General features: G+C 49.1%; 1 protein-coding gene across 3 annotated transcripts in view; it reads left to right on the forward strand.

Moving 5' to 3' along the window:
• LOC144730343 (neuronal-specific septin-3-like) overlaps positions 1 to 20,648 on the forward strand; it is a 257,761-nt gene that overhangs the window by 39,278 nt on the left and 197,835 nt on the right. The window contains exon 1 of one of the 3 annotated variants that reach the window (XM_078611088.1): positions 11,560 to 12,278. The exons of the other annotated variants lie outside the window; for them this stretch is intronic. Coding sequence (XP_078467214.1) covers positions 12,212 to 12,278 — 67 coding nt within the window. The 5' untranslated portion in view covers positions 11,560 to 12,211. Of the gene's footprint in view, positions 1 to 11,559; positions 12,279 to 20,648 lie in introns of those variants that run through there. 3 annotated transcript variants of the gene reach the window in all.

The raw sequence follows: 20,648 nt of genomic DNA on the forward strand, positions 1-20,648 counted from the left end.
AGGTTCGCCACGGTTCCGCCAGAGTCTCGTAGAGTGAAGGTGACAAATCGGACACCTCCAGCACTCACTGGGGGGGTGTCGTCCCACTGGGGTGTCTTGCCACCGAGCTGCCAACTCTCGCCGCGTTCGTGCTGCTGCTGCTGCGAGGCCGCCTCGGGCGGTGCTGAAAAAATGAAGACGTACCCCCGTTCCTCCCCTCTCCATCCTACCTCCCTCTCCCGGTGATACTGCGCGCGTTTTTGGGGGTTGTGGCACACGAAAGCTCTCTGATGAGACTCGGGTTGTCTCGCGTGCTGTTCGGCGCGGTGTCTGACGTTCCCGGCAGCGCTCTCCCTGCACGTGGGGACAGATGTTGGACATCGCGCCAAATGACACGCGGCAACGCATCTTGAGCGCATTTCCCGTTGTGAATGTTTTAAAGCGGTTCTGCAGCAAAGCATTTTGTGGTGAGGATTGCGCAATATGCAAGTGAAAACCCAATTATTTTAATACATGTTTATCTATTTATTTTTTCTTGGATTGTAATATTCTTGTCGTTTTGCCATTTGCTTTTAGGTGGGTTTATTGAAAAAAAAAGTTGTTAAGCAGAACGTTTAATTTAAATACATTTGTAATTGTAAGAGACAGGAAGAGGTGGCACAACATTTGGATCGATGGGGGGAGGTGGGGCTGGCATGGCAGACGGTGTGAAGTGCAGGAATTGCTGCATCGGCATTACATTTTCTTTCGAATGAGGCTTCAAAAAAAGTATGGTATTGATTCAGCTGGGTGGCGCTGTGGTTAAAGTCACAAACTTACTTGGGGGCCAATTTAGCCCATCATCGCTCTGGGGTTAATAAAATGGGTACCACTTCACGGCAAGTCAACTATGGTCATTCCACGTCTCGACAGCACCTGTCCATGTGAATGTGGAATTTCTCATGGCCAGGGTGTCTCCCCAAGCTTGTTTGCGCGCGGAGAGACAATTTGACATTGACTTGATGATTCTTTATTATGAAATTTTCCCATCGTATTCATTATGTGATGTGCAGTTTTTTTTAAAGGTGGGGGGAGGGGGGCAGTGAGGCGGGGGGGGGGAATCCAAAAACACACGGATATTTACACAGATATTTTTCCACACCGTGTGGGTGGCTCTCTGATCTTGGGCACACAGACAAGTGACGCACTCGCGGAATAACAGTTTGCGCACATTTGACGACCCACAAAAAAAAAACAATCGGTTTGGGAGGTCGAGTGGCCTTGGCACACCCTGCACGCCGGGTGGCGGAACAAAAAAAAAGGATGAGACCTCTGTTGTTGCTCCTCAGCGGAACAAACCGAGTCCAAAATTTGCCATATGGCCACGTGCGCCAGCGTGTGTGAGGGGAACGGGTGTCTTGCACCGAGCTGCGATGAGATTGAACAGTGTTAAAGGCGTTTGGCGCACGGCTTTAATGACGCCGCATAAAATCGCCCACTTGCACGCGGCTGTAAGAAAAATAAAAGCACGGCTGGGTTAACCTACCAAAGCCGGAATAGAGTTAAAATATGTCCCCGTGCCTGTTCCAGCATGTGATTACACAAATTGTTTGCATCGTGCCGAGTTGAAATTGAAATAATTCTGGATGCGATGCGCGGGATGCAGAAAAAATAATTTTCAGAAAATTATTTTAAAATGTATAAGTTACTCGTTACGTCACTCTACCGTTGTCTGCGGTTAACAGTCCGTGACACACGACCCACGGCTCTTAAAAGATACCGTGCGTGCATTTCACGGCTGCTATCAGGACGTGAGGTGGCTAGTCGATGCTTTAACAACGGCCAGCAATGTTTACTCGTGTTTAGATGTTTGACTTTGAGTGACAGGCGCGTCGGGAATTAAAGCAAATATCAGTGGCCCTGTGAATTAGCGTGGGAACAGTTTAATTGCAAATTTTTTAATTCACGAAAATCCGTGTCCATTTGGTCCCCAATTTTTTTTGCACAGAAGACCTTAACGTTACAATTTTTGGGGTTTGGCATGCTTTCTAAGCTAGATTCAAACACGAGGCAATTCAAATTTTCCTCACAAACATTTTATTTTTCACTCATTTGTAAATGTTGCCACAATTCACATAAGCTGCCACCGTATTTGCACCTTCAAAATTCGATACATTTAACTTATTTTACATCTTCGCTGGACAAAAAAAACCGAACAACTGCTTACTCCTCTTATCGTGTGCATTTGTGGAAGGCACTACCGTGTTTGATGACATGTTTATGTCTGCTATTTAGTGGCAAAATGTAAACAAAATATCGTACACTAACACCACCTAGCCACGTTATCAAAATGCCCTCATCATTGGAGAATACACTCTGGCTTAGATATATCGTGGTGATATCTTAATTGAACGTGGCCATGAGTCGTGACAATTCATCGGAGAGCTGGCAGGAGGAGGAGGAGGAGGAGGAGATGACGAGGGTTACTTGTCCCACGTCTGCTCGAAAGATCCCGAATTGTTCTTAATGAGACTCCGCGGATGGAGTCCAAAACAATGTCCACCTCGTCTGGACAAAAAAACCACCCAGACCATGGGACTGAGCTTGGTCGGGACTCCATCTTCGAGGACGTGTAGACGTTGGGGAAAGTGTGGAGAAAAAACGCAAACACAGTTGAATGCATAATGACAAGGGGTGAGTCGGGAGGGGCGGATTTAGATAAGAGAGAGTGGGTGGAGGAGTGTGGGTGGTTGTGCGAGTAGGTGGTTGGGTGAGTGGGTGGAGGGGTGAGTGGGTGGAGGGATCAGTGGGTGGTTGTGTAAGTGGGTGGAGGGGGTGAGTGGGTGGTTGTGTTAGTGGGTAGTCCGGCAAAAACAACCCCCTACCTCCTATTCATATTCTTAGGTTTTTTCGGTAAAGTCACGTAGGTAAAACATCAAAATTAATAAAAATAAAATAAAATAAAAAATCACGACGTTTCGGAGGCAACACAAGTCTCCGTCATCAGGTGGGACCGTCACAGCCGGATTAGCTGCATCAAGTGAGGCAATGATTCAAGATGTAATCCCTTAAAAGCAAGTTGAGGGGGGAGGAGATGGGGGGGGCTCATCAGAATGTGGTAGCCAATGAATGGAACGTATCGGGAGGGAGGGGGGCGGGGCTCAAAGACGGCACGGAGTGCCACGTACAACGCATCGGGAGGGGGAGGGGGGCGGGGCCAAAAGGATGGACGACGGCTTGGACGCGGTTGCTGCTGCACACGCCAACGCATTGGACAGAGAGGGGGAGGGGAGGCCTGATACACATGATAGAAAAAGAACGAAAATGCCCATGTTTATACCAATGAAGAGAGTACTGTTAAACACTGGGGATGTTAACACTCGGTAAAGTAAAGTAAAATAGTGCCTGTCAGATAAGATGGTCCCTACCTCCTCGTGGTGCCAGACGGCAACGCTGTGGTGGGCAGTGCCGTGGGGGGAGGGACAATTTAGATTGGCCCTTCCTTTCATGGCGTTTGTAACCACCACAGCAGCCAAATGGTGGCTCTGGATGGGTGCGAGGGGCTGGTAACCTCTCCACCTTCAATTAACTACTACTAAACTACGAGTATTTTTATTTATGAAGCTTGTGCCAGAGGCCCCGGGGGGGATAGGCGTCTATGACGTCTCCTGGCCAAACCCCATTTGGTGGAGTCAGGAGACTGAATCCTTACTCTCGGTGCTGTTCCATTACGGATGGTCACGTGAATTGTTCGAACGCTCACTGCGGAGGAGAGGCTGCCATTCCTATGTCGGGAGCTGGACTGGTACCCGCCTGGATCTCCGTGGTATTCAGGAGGTCCGGTGGACCGGCTCTGACTCCTGCCACCATGAGGGGTGGACAGTCCTCTACTCGGGGCAGGAGACTGCCAAACAACAAGGAGTGGCTCTTCTTCTGATAAAAATAATGAAGGGGGTGTAGGAGTGTGGCGGTGAGGTGTGGGAAGCTGTAAGCCCCAGGCTACTTTGGGCTCGCCTTCCCATAAACCAAAGGCGAGGAGTGGTGGTCGTGGTTACTTATGCCCCCACCGAAGACGAACATCAAGGCCGATGAGTCAGATGCCTTCTATGACCTCCTGTCACAGGTGCTGGCTAAAGTGGCCCCTCGGGATAGAGTCATCTTGTTGGGTGACTTTAATACCTGAGTTGGTCATGATGCTAGCACCTGGTCTGGAGTGATTGGAAGACATGGGCCAGATCAGCTCAATAACAACAGTAGGAGGCTGCTATATTTTTATGCAGCCCATGGGCTTGTAATTACCAATTCGCTGTTCCGGCATTGGCACATCCACACAAAATCATGGATGCATGCCGGGTCCAAGCAAGAACATCTGCTGGACTACATAGTGATGGAACAGTGGATGTGGGTCCATGTCTTTGACACCAGGACCTACTGTGGAGCTGATCTGCCCACTGACCATCTACATGTCATCTGTAAGGTGCGCCTGACATTATTTCACTCCGGTGGTGGGTGTACACCCAGGACCCCATTCAAACCCATAGTGCCATGGTCCAGAGGTGTGGACTCGAGTCATGTGACTTGGACTCGAGTCAGACTCGAGTCATGAATTTGATGACTTGCGACTCGACTTGGACTTGCATAACAATGACTTTGTCCCACCTATGAGATGTGGACTCGAGTCATGTGACTTGGACTCGAGTCAGACTCGAGTCATGAATTTGATGACTTGCGACTCGACTTGGACTTGCATAACAATGACTTTGTCCCACCTCTGCCATGGTCTCAGCTAGCTGATGAAAGTTTCAAGCGAGAATTGTATAATCGCTTGCGGTTGGGGTTGGCGTCGTCCCCCACTTCCCCTGATGTTGAGGGGAAATGGGCGAGGTTTAAGACTGTGGTTCAGGCAACTGCAATGGCTGCTTGGGGTACACGGTCCAGACCTCCCCAGAGACCCTGGCTGACAAAGGAGGTGTTCAGGCTGGCTGAGAAAAAGCGACAGGCCCACTCTCATCATCTACAGCATCCCACGTCAGAGAATGAGGAGGCTTGCCGCAGTCTTCGCTCAGAGGTTCGGAGAGCTGTGAGGCGCTGCAAGGATGGTTGGTGGTCATGGGTTGCTGAGGAGATGGAGTCTGCCTCAATGGCCCGCGATCACAAATCGCTCTTTAACTTAATAAAAAAAGTAACCTGCAGCATCATACCTATTACCATCATTAGGGGAAAGAATGGTGATCCAATCTCCGACCCCCAGGAACAGGTTTGCAGATTTGCGGAGCATTTCTGTGAGGTCTTGAGGGAGGGGAAATCCCTCAGCCTGGAAAACATCATGGGACAAAGTGGGGATGACCCTGCTGAGGCTGCGGTGCCTCAAATGTTGGAGGAAGAAGTCACCCTCTGTGGCTGGCTGGCTGAGGTGATATCTGTTGACGAAGTACTGAAGGCGATCCAGAGCCTGAGACCAGGAAAGACACCAGGCAGAGATGTTCTCCCAAGCAATATGATGAGGGAGGGTGACGTTTGTGCACAAACTGCCCTACATGACATCATAACAACAATCTGGACCACTGGACGGGTTCCCCAAGATTGGAAGGATGCCCTGGTGGTCCCCGTCCCCCACTTCCCCTACTTTTAAAAAGGGGACCACACAGACTGTAACAACTACAGGGGCATCTCACTCCTCAGTGTGCCGGGAAAGGTCCTGGCAAGGATTATTCAACATCGCCTTGCCAGGCACACTGAGGAGAGGCTTGTGGAGCTCCAATGTGGTTTCAGGAAAGGGCGGTCCTGCACAGATGCCATATTTTCTGTCCGTCTGCTACAGCAGAGGTATAGGGAATTCCAACAAGACCTACATCTCTGCTTTATTGACCTGGTCAAGGCCTATGATACCATCAGTAGGCCTCGGCTATGGGTTGTTCTTCGTGATTTCGGAGTCCCTGAACCGCTGCTCACAATCATTAAGGACCTTCATGATGGTGAGCGGGCTCAGGTAAAACTACGTGGCCGGGAGTCGGAGCCATTCCCTGTTCACTTTGGGGTGCGACAGGGATGTCCTCTGGGTCCCACATTAATTAACATCTATTTCGACCACGTAGTTCGTGAAGCCTTCAATAGCTTTACCGGAGGAATTTCCATCTGGTACAGATACAATGGGAGGCTGATCAATGTCCGGGTGCGGTCAAGGGATTGCTCCCTATTGCTCAACCATGTTATGTATGCCAATGATCTGGTAATTGCTGCTCACTCAGAGGAGGAGTTGGTAGCGCTGCTGCTGAACCTGGAGCTTGCCACTAAGAGGTAGGTACTTGCCATCAGCCCCACCAAAACTAAGCACCTGCCTGTGTATTTTGTACCATCGGACACTCCATCCCTACAACTCCAAATTGGTGATAGGGCAGTTGTGGAGAGAGTGGAGAGTTTCCCATACCTGGGCAGTGTGCTCATGACCGGCTCCGGTTTGACAGCAGAGGTCTCACTCCGAATCAGTCGAGCGGCATAATATTTGAATTAGTTGCATAATGCTGTGTGGAAGCTACCTGGTCTGTCGCTCCGCACGAAGCTTCAGTTCTTCTCAGCCACGGTTATTCCCTCCCTTTTCTATGCTTGCGAAACGTTGACCCCCCCCCTAATGGAACATCTTCGCTGGTTAGAAACATTTAGGTTGGCCTGCCTACGATCCATCCTGGGTTTAACCAGGCTGGATTTTGTGAGGAGCTCACATTTCCTTCAAAGATCTGGACAAAGTCCCATCGGTGAGCTCCTCCGGCAGGCAAGGCTGTGTTGGCTCGGTCAGCTTTTGTTCAGCCGGATCGAGGGGGCTAAACGGGCGCGGCATGGGCTAGAGAAGAGATGGAGTGATGTGGTACAGGAGGATGTGGAGCTGAGTAGACTTGCCGATGACTGGTATCAGCGGTGTCAAGATCGGCCTCTGTGGAGGAAGCTCGTGAAGGACGCTACTTGGCAGTTGGAGGCAGTCGCCCTCCAACAACAACAGAGGGGGGAGGAGCGACGCTCACAACAACGAGCGGAGTGCCGGGTGGCTAAAGCACAGTAAGTTGGCACAGTAGGGGGCACAGTTGGCGCATCAGCTAGTGATCTCAGTCAGTCGACCCGTGGCACCTGTGCATGCCCCGTGATCTCCTGCCAGCGGGCTTTCGACACTTCACATGGCTTCAACGTGCACATAGCCTGGCACAAGCGTCGTGGTGACATCACCGCCACTTAGTAGCGAATGGCGGTTGTTGCTGTTGTTAGTGGGTGGTTGTGTGAGTTGGTGGTTGTGTGAGTGGGTGGTTGTGTGAGTGGGTGGTTGAGGGATGTGGAAGGTGAGTCGGAGTGTGGTGTGGTTCCCCTTGCAGTTGGAGGGGGAGTTTTCTTTGTGTCCGGTGTCTCGTTACGAACACTCCTCCCCGCTGCCGAAGAATTCCTTCATGAGCACCGCGTGGTGCGTTTCGGCGTGGGGCAGGTGAACTGCCGACAGGCTACATTTTTAGAACGCGAGTGTGTTAGTGTGTGCGTGTGTTTGAGTGCGTGCGTGGAGGAGGTTCGTGAAGAACGCAACTGGGCAGTTGGAGGCAGTAACTCTTCCAGCAACAACGGAGGGCAGATGAGCGACGCTCACAACAGCGAGCGAAGCGCTGGCGACTAAAGCGCAGAAAGTCGGCACAGTGGGGAGCACAGTTGGTGCATCTGCCAGTCATCTCAGTCATTCAGCCCATTGGTACCGAAGTATTTTCCGTGAGCTGCCAGTGGGCCTTCGACAGCAGGCCTGTCAGCAGGCCTACCGGACATCTGTGAAAAAGAGCTTCATAGCTCATCGGATTTCTCCAGGATAAATTAAGATTATGATTCTGACTTCACGTGGCTTCAAAGTGCACCTAGTATGGCACAAGCGCCATGGTGATGTAACCACCACTTAGTGACAAACGGCGCTTGTTGTTGTTGTTTGTGTGTGATGGTGTGTAACACGGTGGGAAGCGGGGAGTGGCAGTGTATTGGTTGGCACACTCTGCTCCGAGCCCGGAGAGCTGATTTAGATTTCTGTTCACAGCTGATATCGGCGATGAATATTTGAACTCGCCCTGGGCCTCCCATAGGTCAACTCAGCCTAAACTAAATAAAACACCCATTAACTCGTTCTTCTTTTTCTCCACATGAGTATTGAGTTGCTGTTGTTTGGCCCACAAAAGTGGTACTTATAGTCTAGGATTTGAACTTCCAACCTTCTGATCGTGAGGTAAGTGTTTAGACCTAGTTTTGGTTAAGGCCGTGTATTTATTTGAGTAAAAACACATTTTTTCAATACAATAATTTTCTTTGTTATTTATATGAACATTTTTTCTTAACCTACTAAGTGGTTCGGAAAAGAACATCATCATCATCACTCACCAAGGACAACCCACTTTTTCATTTGGCAAAATCATAACATAACTCACTACCTTGGGGAGGAATGTGGGCAATGACAATGTAAAAACCAGGCATTGCACCTGTTTCACGTCTGAAATAGTCAAATTCTAACCCATAGTCCAATATGCCTTCCGGTCCAAATCATTCCAGGAGCGTTTGTTTAAGTGGACCATCTTTTGACCTCTTCCATAGTCTCATCAGCAGGATCCGGCCCTCCAAACCAATGCTGCCTCATTGCATGTTTGGAGTTTATTTACAAATGTAAACCGTGGCACAATTTAAACCGTGATCGATCCACTCCTGGGTGGAGGTCTTCGCAAGCTGTCATCGTCTCTCAGGGATCTGTTCAATGAAAGAGTCTTGATTCTCAGTGATGATTTTTTTTATACGTATAAAAAAGCAGTTTTTCCGAGATGTATGTATGTTTATTTTTTTGCACCGTACGTAGCCAACCGTGTTAATCGGAGGGAAAGACAACAAACTAAACACGCAAAAAATGTTCTTAAGAAATGAATTTTCAATCCAGATTTAAAAGTGCATAGCTCCAGTGGCTTTCTAACATCGGAATGCAGAGCGTTCCAGACGGCCACAGAAGCGCATCTGAAAGCGCGCGATGCAGTGACCGCCTTTGTTTGATGGGCAGCCAAAAGCCGGTTTGAGGATGACCGGAGTGAAGACGCCGATTAAGGTCAATTGCAATCTAGAGGTGAGTGCTCGATGGAATTTCCTCGAAGTGGAAGCCCTTCCACCAGCAATGGTGTGAGAAAAACATTGCAGGGCTGCGCCTAAACCTTTGAAATGGGATGTAGAACCGCAGTCAGTGTGCACTGCAGTGTACCCTTTGCTTGTGTATGCTGCAGCAATGTGTGCAGGCAATCTTGAGAATTATTTCAAGTGCCATTTGTGACTCGCAGCCCTGCGTCCTGCCCATCAAGCTAGACAATCGCAAAAACCACGATCGCGTGCAGAATCGCTTGAGGATTATGGAGATTTTTTTTAATAAAAAAAAACTGCCACCTGAAGGAACAAAGAAAGAGGGCCGGAGGAGCCTTAATCTCAACACAACCGCGTGATTCGATTGTTTTTTATTCCAGCAAGGAACGGGTTGACAACATGCGGTCGTTGGCGGCTTATGGCTCTTCCAGCACGCTTCTCGGCGGTGGTGGCTGCGTGTCTGACGCTGTCACGCCATGACACCCGCATGGCTTGTCGAGTGTGTGTTTTTTTTGGGGGGGGGGAACACGTGGTTTCTTTTTTTCCTTCCCTTTTGCCGGATTTGGGTGCTGAAACAAGGTGGCATCTCTCTCTTTTTTTTTACGATCAGTGGAAACAAGAAGATGCTCGGTGTATTCGGCACTTTGCTTCGTTAATCATTTCGTAATTTTTTTTTATAACTTTGCTTTATGTAAACCCCCCACCTCTCGCTCACTTTCTCGCTCACTCTCTCGCTCACTCTCTCGCTCTCTCTCGTTCTGCACGCAGCCCTTCTCGCAGTCCAACGGCCTCCGACGGGTAGCTCATATCAGCATGCAGAGCTCCCCGTCATCTGCCACCGAGCACACGGCCTCCTCCATCGCCCACTGCTCCTTGAAGGCCGCTCTCCCTTCGGGCGCGCTAATCTCTCTGGAAGCCTGTTGCGCATGCTTGCGAGGGCTTCACCGGCCACCACGTGGGGAAGGCAAAGTGGGGTAGGAAGAGAGTGAGAGGGGGGAAAACAAAATATCACACGTTTACCCCCCACCCCCCACACACACATCCCCGTGCGCTCCACAGGAATTTGAGCTCAGCTCGTGTTTTAATTACGCCTTGGTGCTGCTAAGGGAGGCGCAAAGTGTGTGTGTGTGTTTGTAGGTGCTTGTTGGGGAGCTGTAGCGTCGCGGTTAGCGCGCTGCGCTGCGAACCTGGCTACCCGAGTTCGATTCTCTCCCACGGCCACCAACACCAGTGATGATTATCTGAACCGGTCCTTTGGTCTCCCCTAGGTCGACTTAGCCTTAATTGAATACCTGGTGCAGTGGTGTAAACATTGCTACTGGGGCCGTGGTACGAGCCACCCACCCACCCCCTCGTGCGCCGTAGCGGCCTTCATAGGTGCTCGCTAACAGCACTTGGCCCAACAGTATGTGAAGGCTATAAGGGGGATCTTTGTCTTTGTAAGTGCTCGCTGAAAGAACTTGCCCCACACGATATTTGTTTCAGTTGTGTCGTGGTTTCAGGGCCGTGCTATGAATATCAGCAGCACGTGTTCGATATCTGGCTACAGATGCACAACACTGACGAAAATTGTAACTGTTCGTGGGACCTCCCCTAGGTCGACTCAGCCTTAAATGACTACCTGGAATGGTGTGGAACATCAGCACTGGGGAGACAAAGCTGCCCAGGAGTGATGCTGGCCACAACACCCCCTCATTGTGACTTGGCAGCTGTCATAGGTGCTTACGACCAGCACTTGCCCCAACTACCTGAACAGGTTACATAGGCGATCTTTGTCTTTGTGAGCCTACAATCTGCAAAAAATATTTGGTGTAGAAGTTGGTGCATGGGTGCCTGGAATACAAATGATGACATTGAACATCGTTGACAGGCAGCATCTGAACCTGTTTTGGATCTCATCTAGGTGAACTCAGCCTTAAATGAGTACTCGGTGCAGTGTGTCACATTAGTTGGCCTTAATAGGTGCTCACTAACAACACTGGCCCCGAAATGCTCCATTCTACTTAACGCTAAACATGTGTGTCAGTGAAAAATACATCAGTGCGTTCTCAAATGCATCGATACAAATGCACAATTGTGCTCGTTCAGTTGCGTGCGTGTGTATATTATCTCGTGCGCGCGCTCACACGTGGTGAGCACAGATGTGTTTGTATATTTAGTTATTTATTTCTGTTTTGGGATAGTTTGTTGGGAGGCTGAGAGGAGGAGGGAGGGAGGGAGAGACACACACATGGGAAGGGGAGGAGGGATAGGCACAGGGGAAGAAGCTTAGTGCTGTGCGCCTGTGTTGTGGGGTTGGAGTGTTGCGGGGAGGGGATGGGAATTGACGCTGGAGGAGGAGGAGGAAGGAGAGACGGAGCGGGGGGCTACGAGGGGGTGGTCCTGGAGTTCTCAAGTTTTTTTTTGCATACTTCTCTCCACCCCCTTCCAGTGGGTGTCTCTCACAGCACCCCCCCCGTCCTCAAGTACTGTCTCGGGTGTCTCAGTACCGCGTCCCGCAGAAGAAGCACAGCAGCCAACACGCAGGGTGCAGCTGCCCCTTGTGCGAGCGTGCGGCGCGTGTGCCTTCCTGCTCTGGCACTATTTCCCCCCCCCAACCCTTCTCTCTCTCTCTCCCTCTCTCTGTTCTGTTGGGAATTTTTTGTTGTTAAAGGTTTCATTTGGGGTTGCGGTTGTGTTGCTGTGCAGCTGCTCGCAGAGTCTTTGTACAAGGAAAGTTTGCGTCGTTAAATCGGCATGAGATAGACACGAAAAAGTAGAAAACAACAACGAATCAGGCGCTCCTGCAAAGTTCGTGGGCAAAGAGAAGACCGCTTGACTCCTTCTCGCACGAAACTTTTTGTTGTTTCGGATTTGCTGGCGGCCACTGGGACCGGGGTGGTTTTTTTGGAGGGGGCGATTTTTTTTTTTAAAGCCGAACCCAAGGAGGGGGGAGGCGGGACGTGGGGGAGGTGGTGGCCGCAACGCGTGGACTCAAATTCGCGGGCTCGCGCGAGAGAGGAGAGAGAAGAGAGAGGAGAGTGAGAAGAGTGAGAGAGATCTTGGATTCCGTGCCCTCTCCGTCTGCAGAAGAAGCGCTTGGGCGAAACTCACGGCAAGGGGAAGGGGGGGGTGGTGGGGGCGGCCGGGGAGAATGTCAGCCATGAGCGACAAACTCTCCATCAACGACCACCTGGAGGGCATCCTCTCTGACTTCGAAGGTGCGTTCAAGTTATCGCCGCGGTTGTCATCGCACTGCGGACACGATTGCCCTGTTCCCGCCGCTATTGTTTCTCGCCGCGTTTGAAAGGCTTTCGGGGCCGCTTGTCGGCAGCCTTTCGTTTCCCCAGGCCGTCTCGTGTTTCGTTCGCACGAACGCGTGCTGGGACTTCTTTCGCGCCGTACGTAGTCGCGAACCGCGTGGCGATCGGCGGTCGCAAAGTGGGATTGGATTTGCTTCACTTATTCACGTTGACTGACGTTGCTGCATTGATGATATCGTTGATGTAACGTCGCTATTATTAACGTCGAGATGCTTCGCATGACTCGAATATTCCATTGCAAATACATTTTGCGATGCGAATGTCGTTAGTTGCCATTATCGTCGTTGAGATTTTTAATCAGTGGCAATTGACTAGTCTCATTAGAATGTCGTTCAAATGCTCACGCAATTCCGCGAGTTTGTTCTTTGTGAACTCCTGCACAGCTTTGTTAAAGTTGCGCTCACGCACAGGTCAACATCAACGACCTCCTCTTGAGGCGACGGTGAAAATTCCCCTCGTGTTAAAGGGGTTGTTTTACAGCGTCCACTTGTGCGCGTTTATTACGCAGAGCGGGTTTATTTGCACGAGCGGGCAAAAAGTGTGTCGCGTTCTTTTCCTTTCACGTGCCGGCGGCAAATCGCAGCTTTGCCTGCCGAAGAAATACGTTTTGGGGAGGTTGGGGAGGGGGGTGGAAGTTACAGCAAAATAAAATAAATTAATTCGCGGCTGTCAATTCCAGGACGGGTCTGTTGTTTTTTTGGCTCGCGCGGCTAAACGCCCGGGCCGGTTCTCTCTACCCACCCGTGGCTGGAGAGCTTCGGGGCCACTGCTGAAGTTGAGAGGGGGGGGGGTGTTCGTGGCTCTCGACTGGGATTAGACGTGAGGCCTTGGGTGGGTGTGCAGCATGTAGACTTGTCATTCACTGAGCAAGCCACAGTTTTTTCAACTTTTTTTCGTGAATTCCCCCCCCCCCCCACTTTTGCTGTTGGTGTGCGTGCTTGGGTACGGGCGGGGGTGCAGTGGTTTGCGTTGTTGCGATATGAACCCGGCAACGCGAGTTCGATTCCCGCTCACGGCCAACACCAGTGACGATTATCTGAACGGGTCCTGCAGGGCCTCCCCCCCAGGTCGACTCAGCCTCAATTTAATACCTGGTGCGGTGTGTGATGTTGGCCACCCACCCCCTCGTGTGCCGGCCTTCATAGGTGCTCGCTACCAGCACTTGCCCCAACAGCCTGTTGATGCTATATGGGGGATCTTTGTCTTTGGAGTGGCAGTGCAATGGTTAGCGTGCTGCAATACGAGCCCGGCGACCCCGTGGTTAGAATCCCGGCCACGGTTCACATCAGTGGTGATTATCTCCACCGGCCCTGCGCCTCCCCATAGGTCAGCTCAGCCCTAACAGAGTATCTGGTGCAGTGTGTAAACATCAGCACCATTATTCTGGCCATACCCCCCCCCCCCCCACAATGCGATGTACCGGCCTTAATGGCACTGGTCATGGTGTACAAACACAAGGGTGGCCAATTTGAATCCGAGCTTGGCATAGGCATCCTGTAGGTTGGCTCAGCCAAAATTGAGTGCCTGCTGTGTCAGTGGCAGCATTGGGATGATGCAAGTGGCTGGGTATGGTGCCGCTCGTATTGGCCCCTAATCTCCAAAGACGTTCTTAATGAGCGCTTTCCATCAGTACTTGTCTCGGCCGTCTATTTGGTTAAGTGGACATCTTTGCCTTTGTGTTTTAGGCTGAGAAGCCAGTGCTGTTAAAAGAGCTTTGAACGATGGTTGTGGAAAACGTATTCTAGAGAAATGTTCTTGAGCAATAACACCATTTAATACCAATGATCCATCCAAATATCTTAATTCGCTTGTAATCTGGACGTACCATCATCCCCAGAAGCACATTGAGGGCAGTTTCACCCCATTGCACATCCGGGATTATAATTATCAACACGACACACTTAATACGATTCGGATATTATTCATTTGTGCAGCAGGGGACGATTTGCCAAGCTTGCTGTTGTATTTACAGTAAATACGGTATGAAGAATAGTAACTATGAAATGGGTTGTACTCGTTTCGTACGCCGTGGAGTTGATCAGCGGTGTTTATTCTGCGTTCACGTCGAGGTTGGCGAGCGAGCCAGCGGACGGTCTCGGGAGTAGCCTCACGGTGAATATTCGAAACGTTGCCAGAGAATTGGAGCAGGCAGTGATGTTGACCTTAAGAGATGGAGTAAACGTCTTGTATATTCAAAAAGTAAAAAGAAATGTCTCCCTGCTCAAACGATCCATAGGATGGCACTCATCTTTCTTGGCAAGTCTAAACCAGAGGTGGAAATTGCACGTTACCCAGTGATGGGGGCAGTTAGCGTCACTACTGTCGAATTCTCACAAAGTGATACTCTTTTTATTGACCCAGCTTGACAGTTTCCTAAACCAGTCCTCACCAATTCTCAATACTTGTTCAGGTGGGTTCTGCATTGGCATGTTTGGCTAATTATGTTTTTGTAGAGACTAATTTGCACACAAAAATGGGCTTATTTTGAAATCTCATTTATATATGAGTTTAATCATGTTTCACAAGCAAAGTGTACATTAAAAAAGGGCTTGGAAATTCAAGTAGCGAGTGAGTCTCTGCGCACATGCTCATTAATAGCGGCTTTTTTTTACTTTCCCAAAACTTATAAAAACACTTTTCCGGCAACCGCGACGGCAACGTAACCCCAATGGCATCGTTTTTCTGTGCGGCTTAATGAGCCCTCCAATTTAACCTGAGCAACGTGGCTCACAATGAAGAGCGCGGCGTGCGAAAGGCGCGGCAAATCAGCGGGCGCTCCATCGGAAGCCTTTAGCTTCGGTTTGTTGATCACATCGGTGGGGGCCATGCTGTTCCGAGAGCTTAATTGAAATTGGGGCCTGTAATTAGGTGCAGATGTTACATCGTGCCGGACAGACACTCCTTGTTCGTTAGCTTGTAATGTTGCTAGAGGGTAACGTAGAGTAATGGAGAAAGAGCTAAAAAAACACACACCACATTTTATTACACTTAAACAGTTACAGATTTAATACGCATAATACAAATGAGCGTTCGTAATTCACTAGATGCATTCCTAACTAGGTTTGTTTATTTTTTTAATATTTATATATGCAGGACTGGATTGTGGGGCTGGGTGCCTTAGAAGGCAGAACACGAAGCTGGCACTGCTGAGAGCCTGGGTCCCATTCCAGGTATCAGCCACCTGTGATTAAACCGGGCCCTTTACGTATATAGTAATTTCTTTGGCCTCAATCTGACCGCCAATAACTGCACAATTGACTCTCAGATTAAAGCGTGTTTTTTTCCCACTTAAATTTGGCAAAATTCAATTTTTTTGAATTGCAATAAATATTTTTGGCTGCCATGCAACAACAGCACCGATATTTCCGTCGAGCGGGAGGGAAATGTACGCTCCTATACTGCGTAAAAGAAACAAAAATGCCACTTAATGGGTTTATAAAAAAAAAGTTCTGTAAACATTGATTTTACTCAACCCCGGCATTGGACACAAGCGCAAGGTGGCACTTACTCTGCGAGATTTGCCAATGGGATTCGTTATCGCGTGGCGTATTGTCGACAGCGCAGCAGGAATTAAAAACTGAGCGAAATAACCCAAACTAACACCCGCCCGGAGTGAAAAATAGACGTGAGTGCAAGAACAACATTTCTTCAAGAGTTATGTTACACTGTACACACACACAGAAGAGCCGTTCGGTTACGACGAAGAGATGCTCGAAAAGGTGGGTTGCACATGCAATAAACGTGAGTGGGATGAGCAGATAAGCAGCGAGTGTTGGATGATTTATAAAGCAGGAGGATCTTGTTGTTGGTTTGGATTAGAGGGTGCGGCGTGTTTGTCAAAGGATAAAGCCGTGAAAGGAAAGGTGGTGGTCGGGTTTTCGGGAAGAAAGGTGGGGAATGCGACGCAGCGTAAAGGTTCGTGATAATGTTTATTCCTGAGAAATAACTACATTTTTACGGCTTATTTTTCCTTTTCAAGGGGATTGGTAAGAAGTGTGTAACTAAGTGAATAATAATATATTTATGTGCTTGTAATCCAGTGATGCATCTGATGGGGGGGGGGGGTGGGGTGGGGATTGTGGCCTTGATTTGACATCTGCATGCATTGCAGATTTGCTTGGAATAAGCACAAACGAGTTCCTTCTGATAATTTATAAGCAACACATGGATCTGCTAATAATCGGGGGGGGGGGGGTGGGTGAATTTACGAGAATCAACTTAGTCGAGATTTCCAGCAAACGGGTTTTTGCATGCACCGAATAAAAAAAAAGGACACGCTTGCAGAGTTAAGCTACTGGTGTTACACGTCTAGTCGAGTAAAGTTTAATGTGTCGGCAATTTGTTACACGCCGGTGGCTTGTAGTGCAGTTGCACCGCCTGTACACTCGGGTAAGCGACACGACCTCGTCTCTTCGAACCACTAAGGCAGTTTGTTTTTTTATCCGGCAGCGTCACCTGACGGTTATCGAACACAGCTCGTCACAACAAACTTTTGCCCGGCGATTGGAAATTTGAGGACGTGGCCATGCACGAACTTGCTTGGCTTCTGGGATTTCATGGGCAAGCTGCCGATTGGTGTGGCACCACGAGGGCCTATAACGTGTGTCCATAATGAAGGCTTTTGGGTTAGATCGCGATCTATATTACGAATAATATTGCTCGCAAAAGCCTTCGTGTTAAACGTATGTCCACTTGTGCATTGAAAGGGACAATGGGGAGCGGTAGTGATGTGGTTAGCGCGCTGCGCTACGGACCATGCAACACGAGTTCGATTCCCGCTCACGGCCACCAACGCGAGTGATAATTATCTGAACCGGTCCTTGGGTCTCCCCTAGGTCGACTCAGCCTCAAATGAGTACCTGGTGCCGTGTGTAAACATCACCACGAGGGAGACAAAGGCGGCCGGGTGTGGTGCTGGCCACCCACCCCCTCGTGCACTTGCCAACCTTCATCGGTGCTCGCTAACAGCACTTGCCCCAGCAGTCTGTTAAGGCTACATGGGAGATCTTTGTCTTTGACAGGCCCCATTGCAGACCTGCCACCCGGCTACGATGACTTAAAATGAAAAGTTCCAGCCCCTTTGTCAATCCACTGCTGGATGAATGTCTCTCCACGCTGTGCCAGTCATAGGGGTTGCTTGACATACTTCACCGCGCCAGTCTGTGCGGGTTGGTGAAGTTGGCGTTCAAATATCAGTCCCCCGCTAGTCGTGGTCAGGAATAAAACTCAGGTCGTCGGGTGGCATAGTGCGGCACGCTAACCCACTGTTTCACCTACATCCACCGCTGTGTCCACTACACCGTTTGTTTTCTCATGCAGATGGAGTGGTGGGACAGTGGTTAGCGCATCGTTTTATGAACCTGGCAAAGCTGAGTTCAATTTGCAGCCACCGAACATGAGTAGAAAGCGACGTATATCACTTTATATATTGCTTTCTACGCCATTCCAAAGTCAAGGGTCGTATATGCTGACCCAGTGGCATATCTTGAAAACTAGAGCCAATCAACAATTTTAAGCATCATTTTCATTCTTAGTAACCCAGAATTAGTAAAGTTGGGCTACATTTTTTTCGGAAGCATTTTGGCCGTAGAACCAGTGTTTCCGAACAGGTATGTGTGATGATCTTCTTTCGCACCGTACGGAGCCGACCGTGCTAATCGGAGGCGTGGGGGAAGGACAAAAAACAAGTAAACCCGTAAAAACAAAGTTTTTCACTATAAATCCTTTATATGCGTGGCATCGGGACGGCTAGAGTCCTCTCGTCCTCTGGCAGCATTAAACAATTGGTAATTAGATATTTAAACATTTTTCCTTAAACAGTGTTAAATTTTGGAAATTTTTTTTCACGAAAATGCATTGTCACGCACAACGAGTCTGTGTGCAAAATGTCAGCTCGATTGGATCACGGGAAGTGGGTTAAAAAAACGACTTAAAGATTTGCACGGTCCTAAGCAAGCAAGCGAACTTAATATAAAGGATTTAATTAACACAAAAAGCACTCCCCCCCCTCTCTCCCCCCCTCCACACTGACCATCGTGGTGAAATATGGTCAAACAACCACGGCAAGCGACGTCGTTTGGATAGGTTTTCACCCCCAGCAGCGGACAAGCGAATTCGCTGGCAATACATCAATTCATTTTCTCTCTCTTGTTTATTTGGACACGGGGCCATTGTTTTAAATAATCATACCTCGTGTGTGTGTGTGTGTTTCCGCCTCCTCTAATTGGCGCCGCCCACATACTTGGTCCATCTTTCCGTGTGCCAGTGCATGCGTGTGTACGCGCACGTGTGTCTGTGTGTGTGTGTGGAGAGCGGTGGCGCAGTGGTTATCACTGCCCTACGAACCCGGCAACACAAGTTTAATTTCCTGCTCATGGCCAACACCATTGACGATTGTATGAACCTGTCTTGGGCGTAGATCGACTCAGCCTCAAATGAGTACAATTGTTCAGTGTGTAAGTATTGCCACTGGGGAGACAAAGGCGGTCTGGCGTGTTATGGGCCACCCACGCCCTCGTGTTCCATGCCAGCCTTCATAGGCACTCGCTAACAGCGCTTGCCCCGACAAGTCTGTTCAGGCTATACGGGATATCTTTGTCTTTGCTTTACGGGCGCAAAGGTATGTGTGGTGTGCATGAGGAGTGGTTTTAATGTTTTGAGAACAGCTTTCCGCAACCACTGGTAACTCACAATTAGGCTCCTCAAAATGGCCAACGGGGCAGTGTTCATCTCTGATGGCAGCTTGGTGCAATTGGGTTGGATAGTCCACATTTTCATGGCTACATTACAAGTCCTATGCATTGGATAAACACGAAGCATACGGCGGTCAAGACACTAGGAGAAGCGAAGTAATATAATTTATGTTTTGTACTCTGTACATAGATATTTAAAGAAAATAATACATGTTTATTTTTGCGCCGAATTTCAATTCCTGCGGGTGGGTTATTTTGAGCCCTGCTTTCCATCTGTTTTATTTTTTGCACGTTTCCCCCCCCCAAGGCACTGAGCACAAAGCCATCATGTTTTAATTACAAACAGGCCACATCCTATCCATGAATATCCCTGACCAATCAATTCAGGATGCCTTTCACTTGATTTACATACGAGAACCATCTGCCTTCTTGGGGAAAGGCCAGTTCCTTCCCCCCCCCCGCCGCTCTCATAGGTATATTTTTAGAAAAATGACAGAATGAGAAATCGTTGTGTGTTGTACAAAAGCGTGGCCCTTGATTGTGAGCTGTCTTTGTCAAGCGGGTGTCGGGCAACCGGTTAGCAAATGCTTTTTTTCTACCTGTTCCCAAGATTGTGCAGATAGTGTGAGCAGCACTTAAGGCAGTCACGGAGACAGACTTTGTTCGTGGAGTGCCACAATAATCTGCTGCACCCTTAAGCCTCCCCCCCCTCTCTCTCGCGTCCGCGTGTGGACCCACAACGGACATGTCGGGCACGCGGCTGGCGTCGCGTTTACACGCAGCCAACGTTTTTTTTTTCTCGATTTAAAAATTTGTGCGGGAATTACGTAATAATAATTTTTTAAAAAAAAACCTACACCACGAGACAGCGATCGTCACGTGTGAATCTCCGGTGAGAATCGTTGTTTACACGCCGATTTTTTTTTCTCTCGGAGATACAGATCGGAAGTGGCTTTATTTGTTTAACAATGCGGAACACTCCGTGACAGCACGTAATACATTTTATAGAATTTTTTTAGTTCTTGTTGTTGCACTGACAGGGTTCTGTCGTTCAAGACGAGTGTTCCCACCAATCACATCTGGTACATCGGCAGTGTTTGTTTATCAAGCCAAACTCCACTGATGAGACCCAGAAGGTCGAAACCAGCCCATCGTTTTGCTTGTTTAGACACGTGCTATCGGTTAACACCTGAGTTTGTTTCCTGACCATGGCCAACTTTTGTGGCGAACATCAGAACTGGTCCCGAGCGTCTCCCTCGGTCGATTCCACCTACCTGGTGCAGTGTATTAGCATCAGCACTGGGGAGACAAAGGTGGCTGTGAGTATTGCTAGCCACATCTCCCACCCCCTTAGCGCTCGCTAAAACCACGTGGGCCAGCACTCTAATGATGGCTGTATGGGAATCGTTGTATCTGTTATTTGTCATCTATATAAAAATATATATGCTGAAAATAATATATTCTGTGAAGATATGGAATGGATGGGCATTTATTACTTCAACCAGAATTCCCCACTTGTTTGTGGTATTCTTATTCGTGGCATTGCACGAGGAAGCATGGGAGAGATTGAAGGGGA

This window comes from Lampetra planeri, chromosome 35, assembly GCF_965212315.1.
Source record: "Lampetra planeri chromosome 35, kcLamPlan1.2.h2, whole genome shotgun sequence".
Taxonomy (NCBI): Eukaryota; Metazoa; Chordata; class Hyperoartia; order Petromyzontiformes; family Petromyzontidae; genus Lampetra; species Lampetra planeri.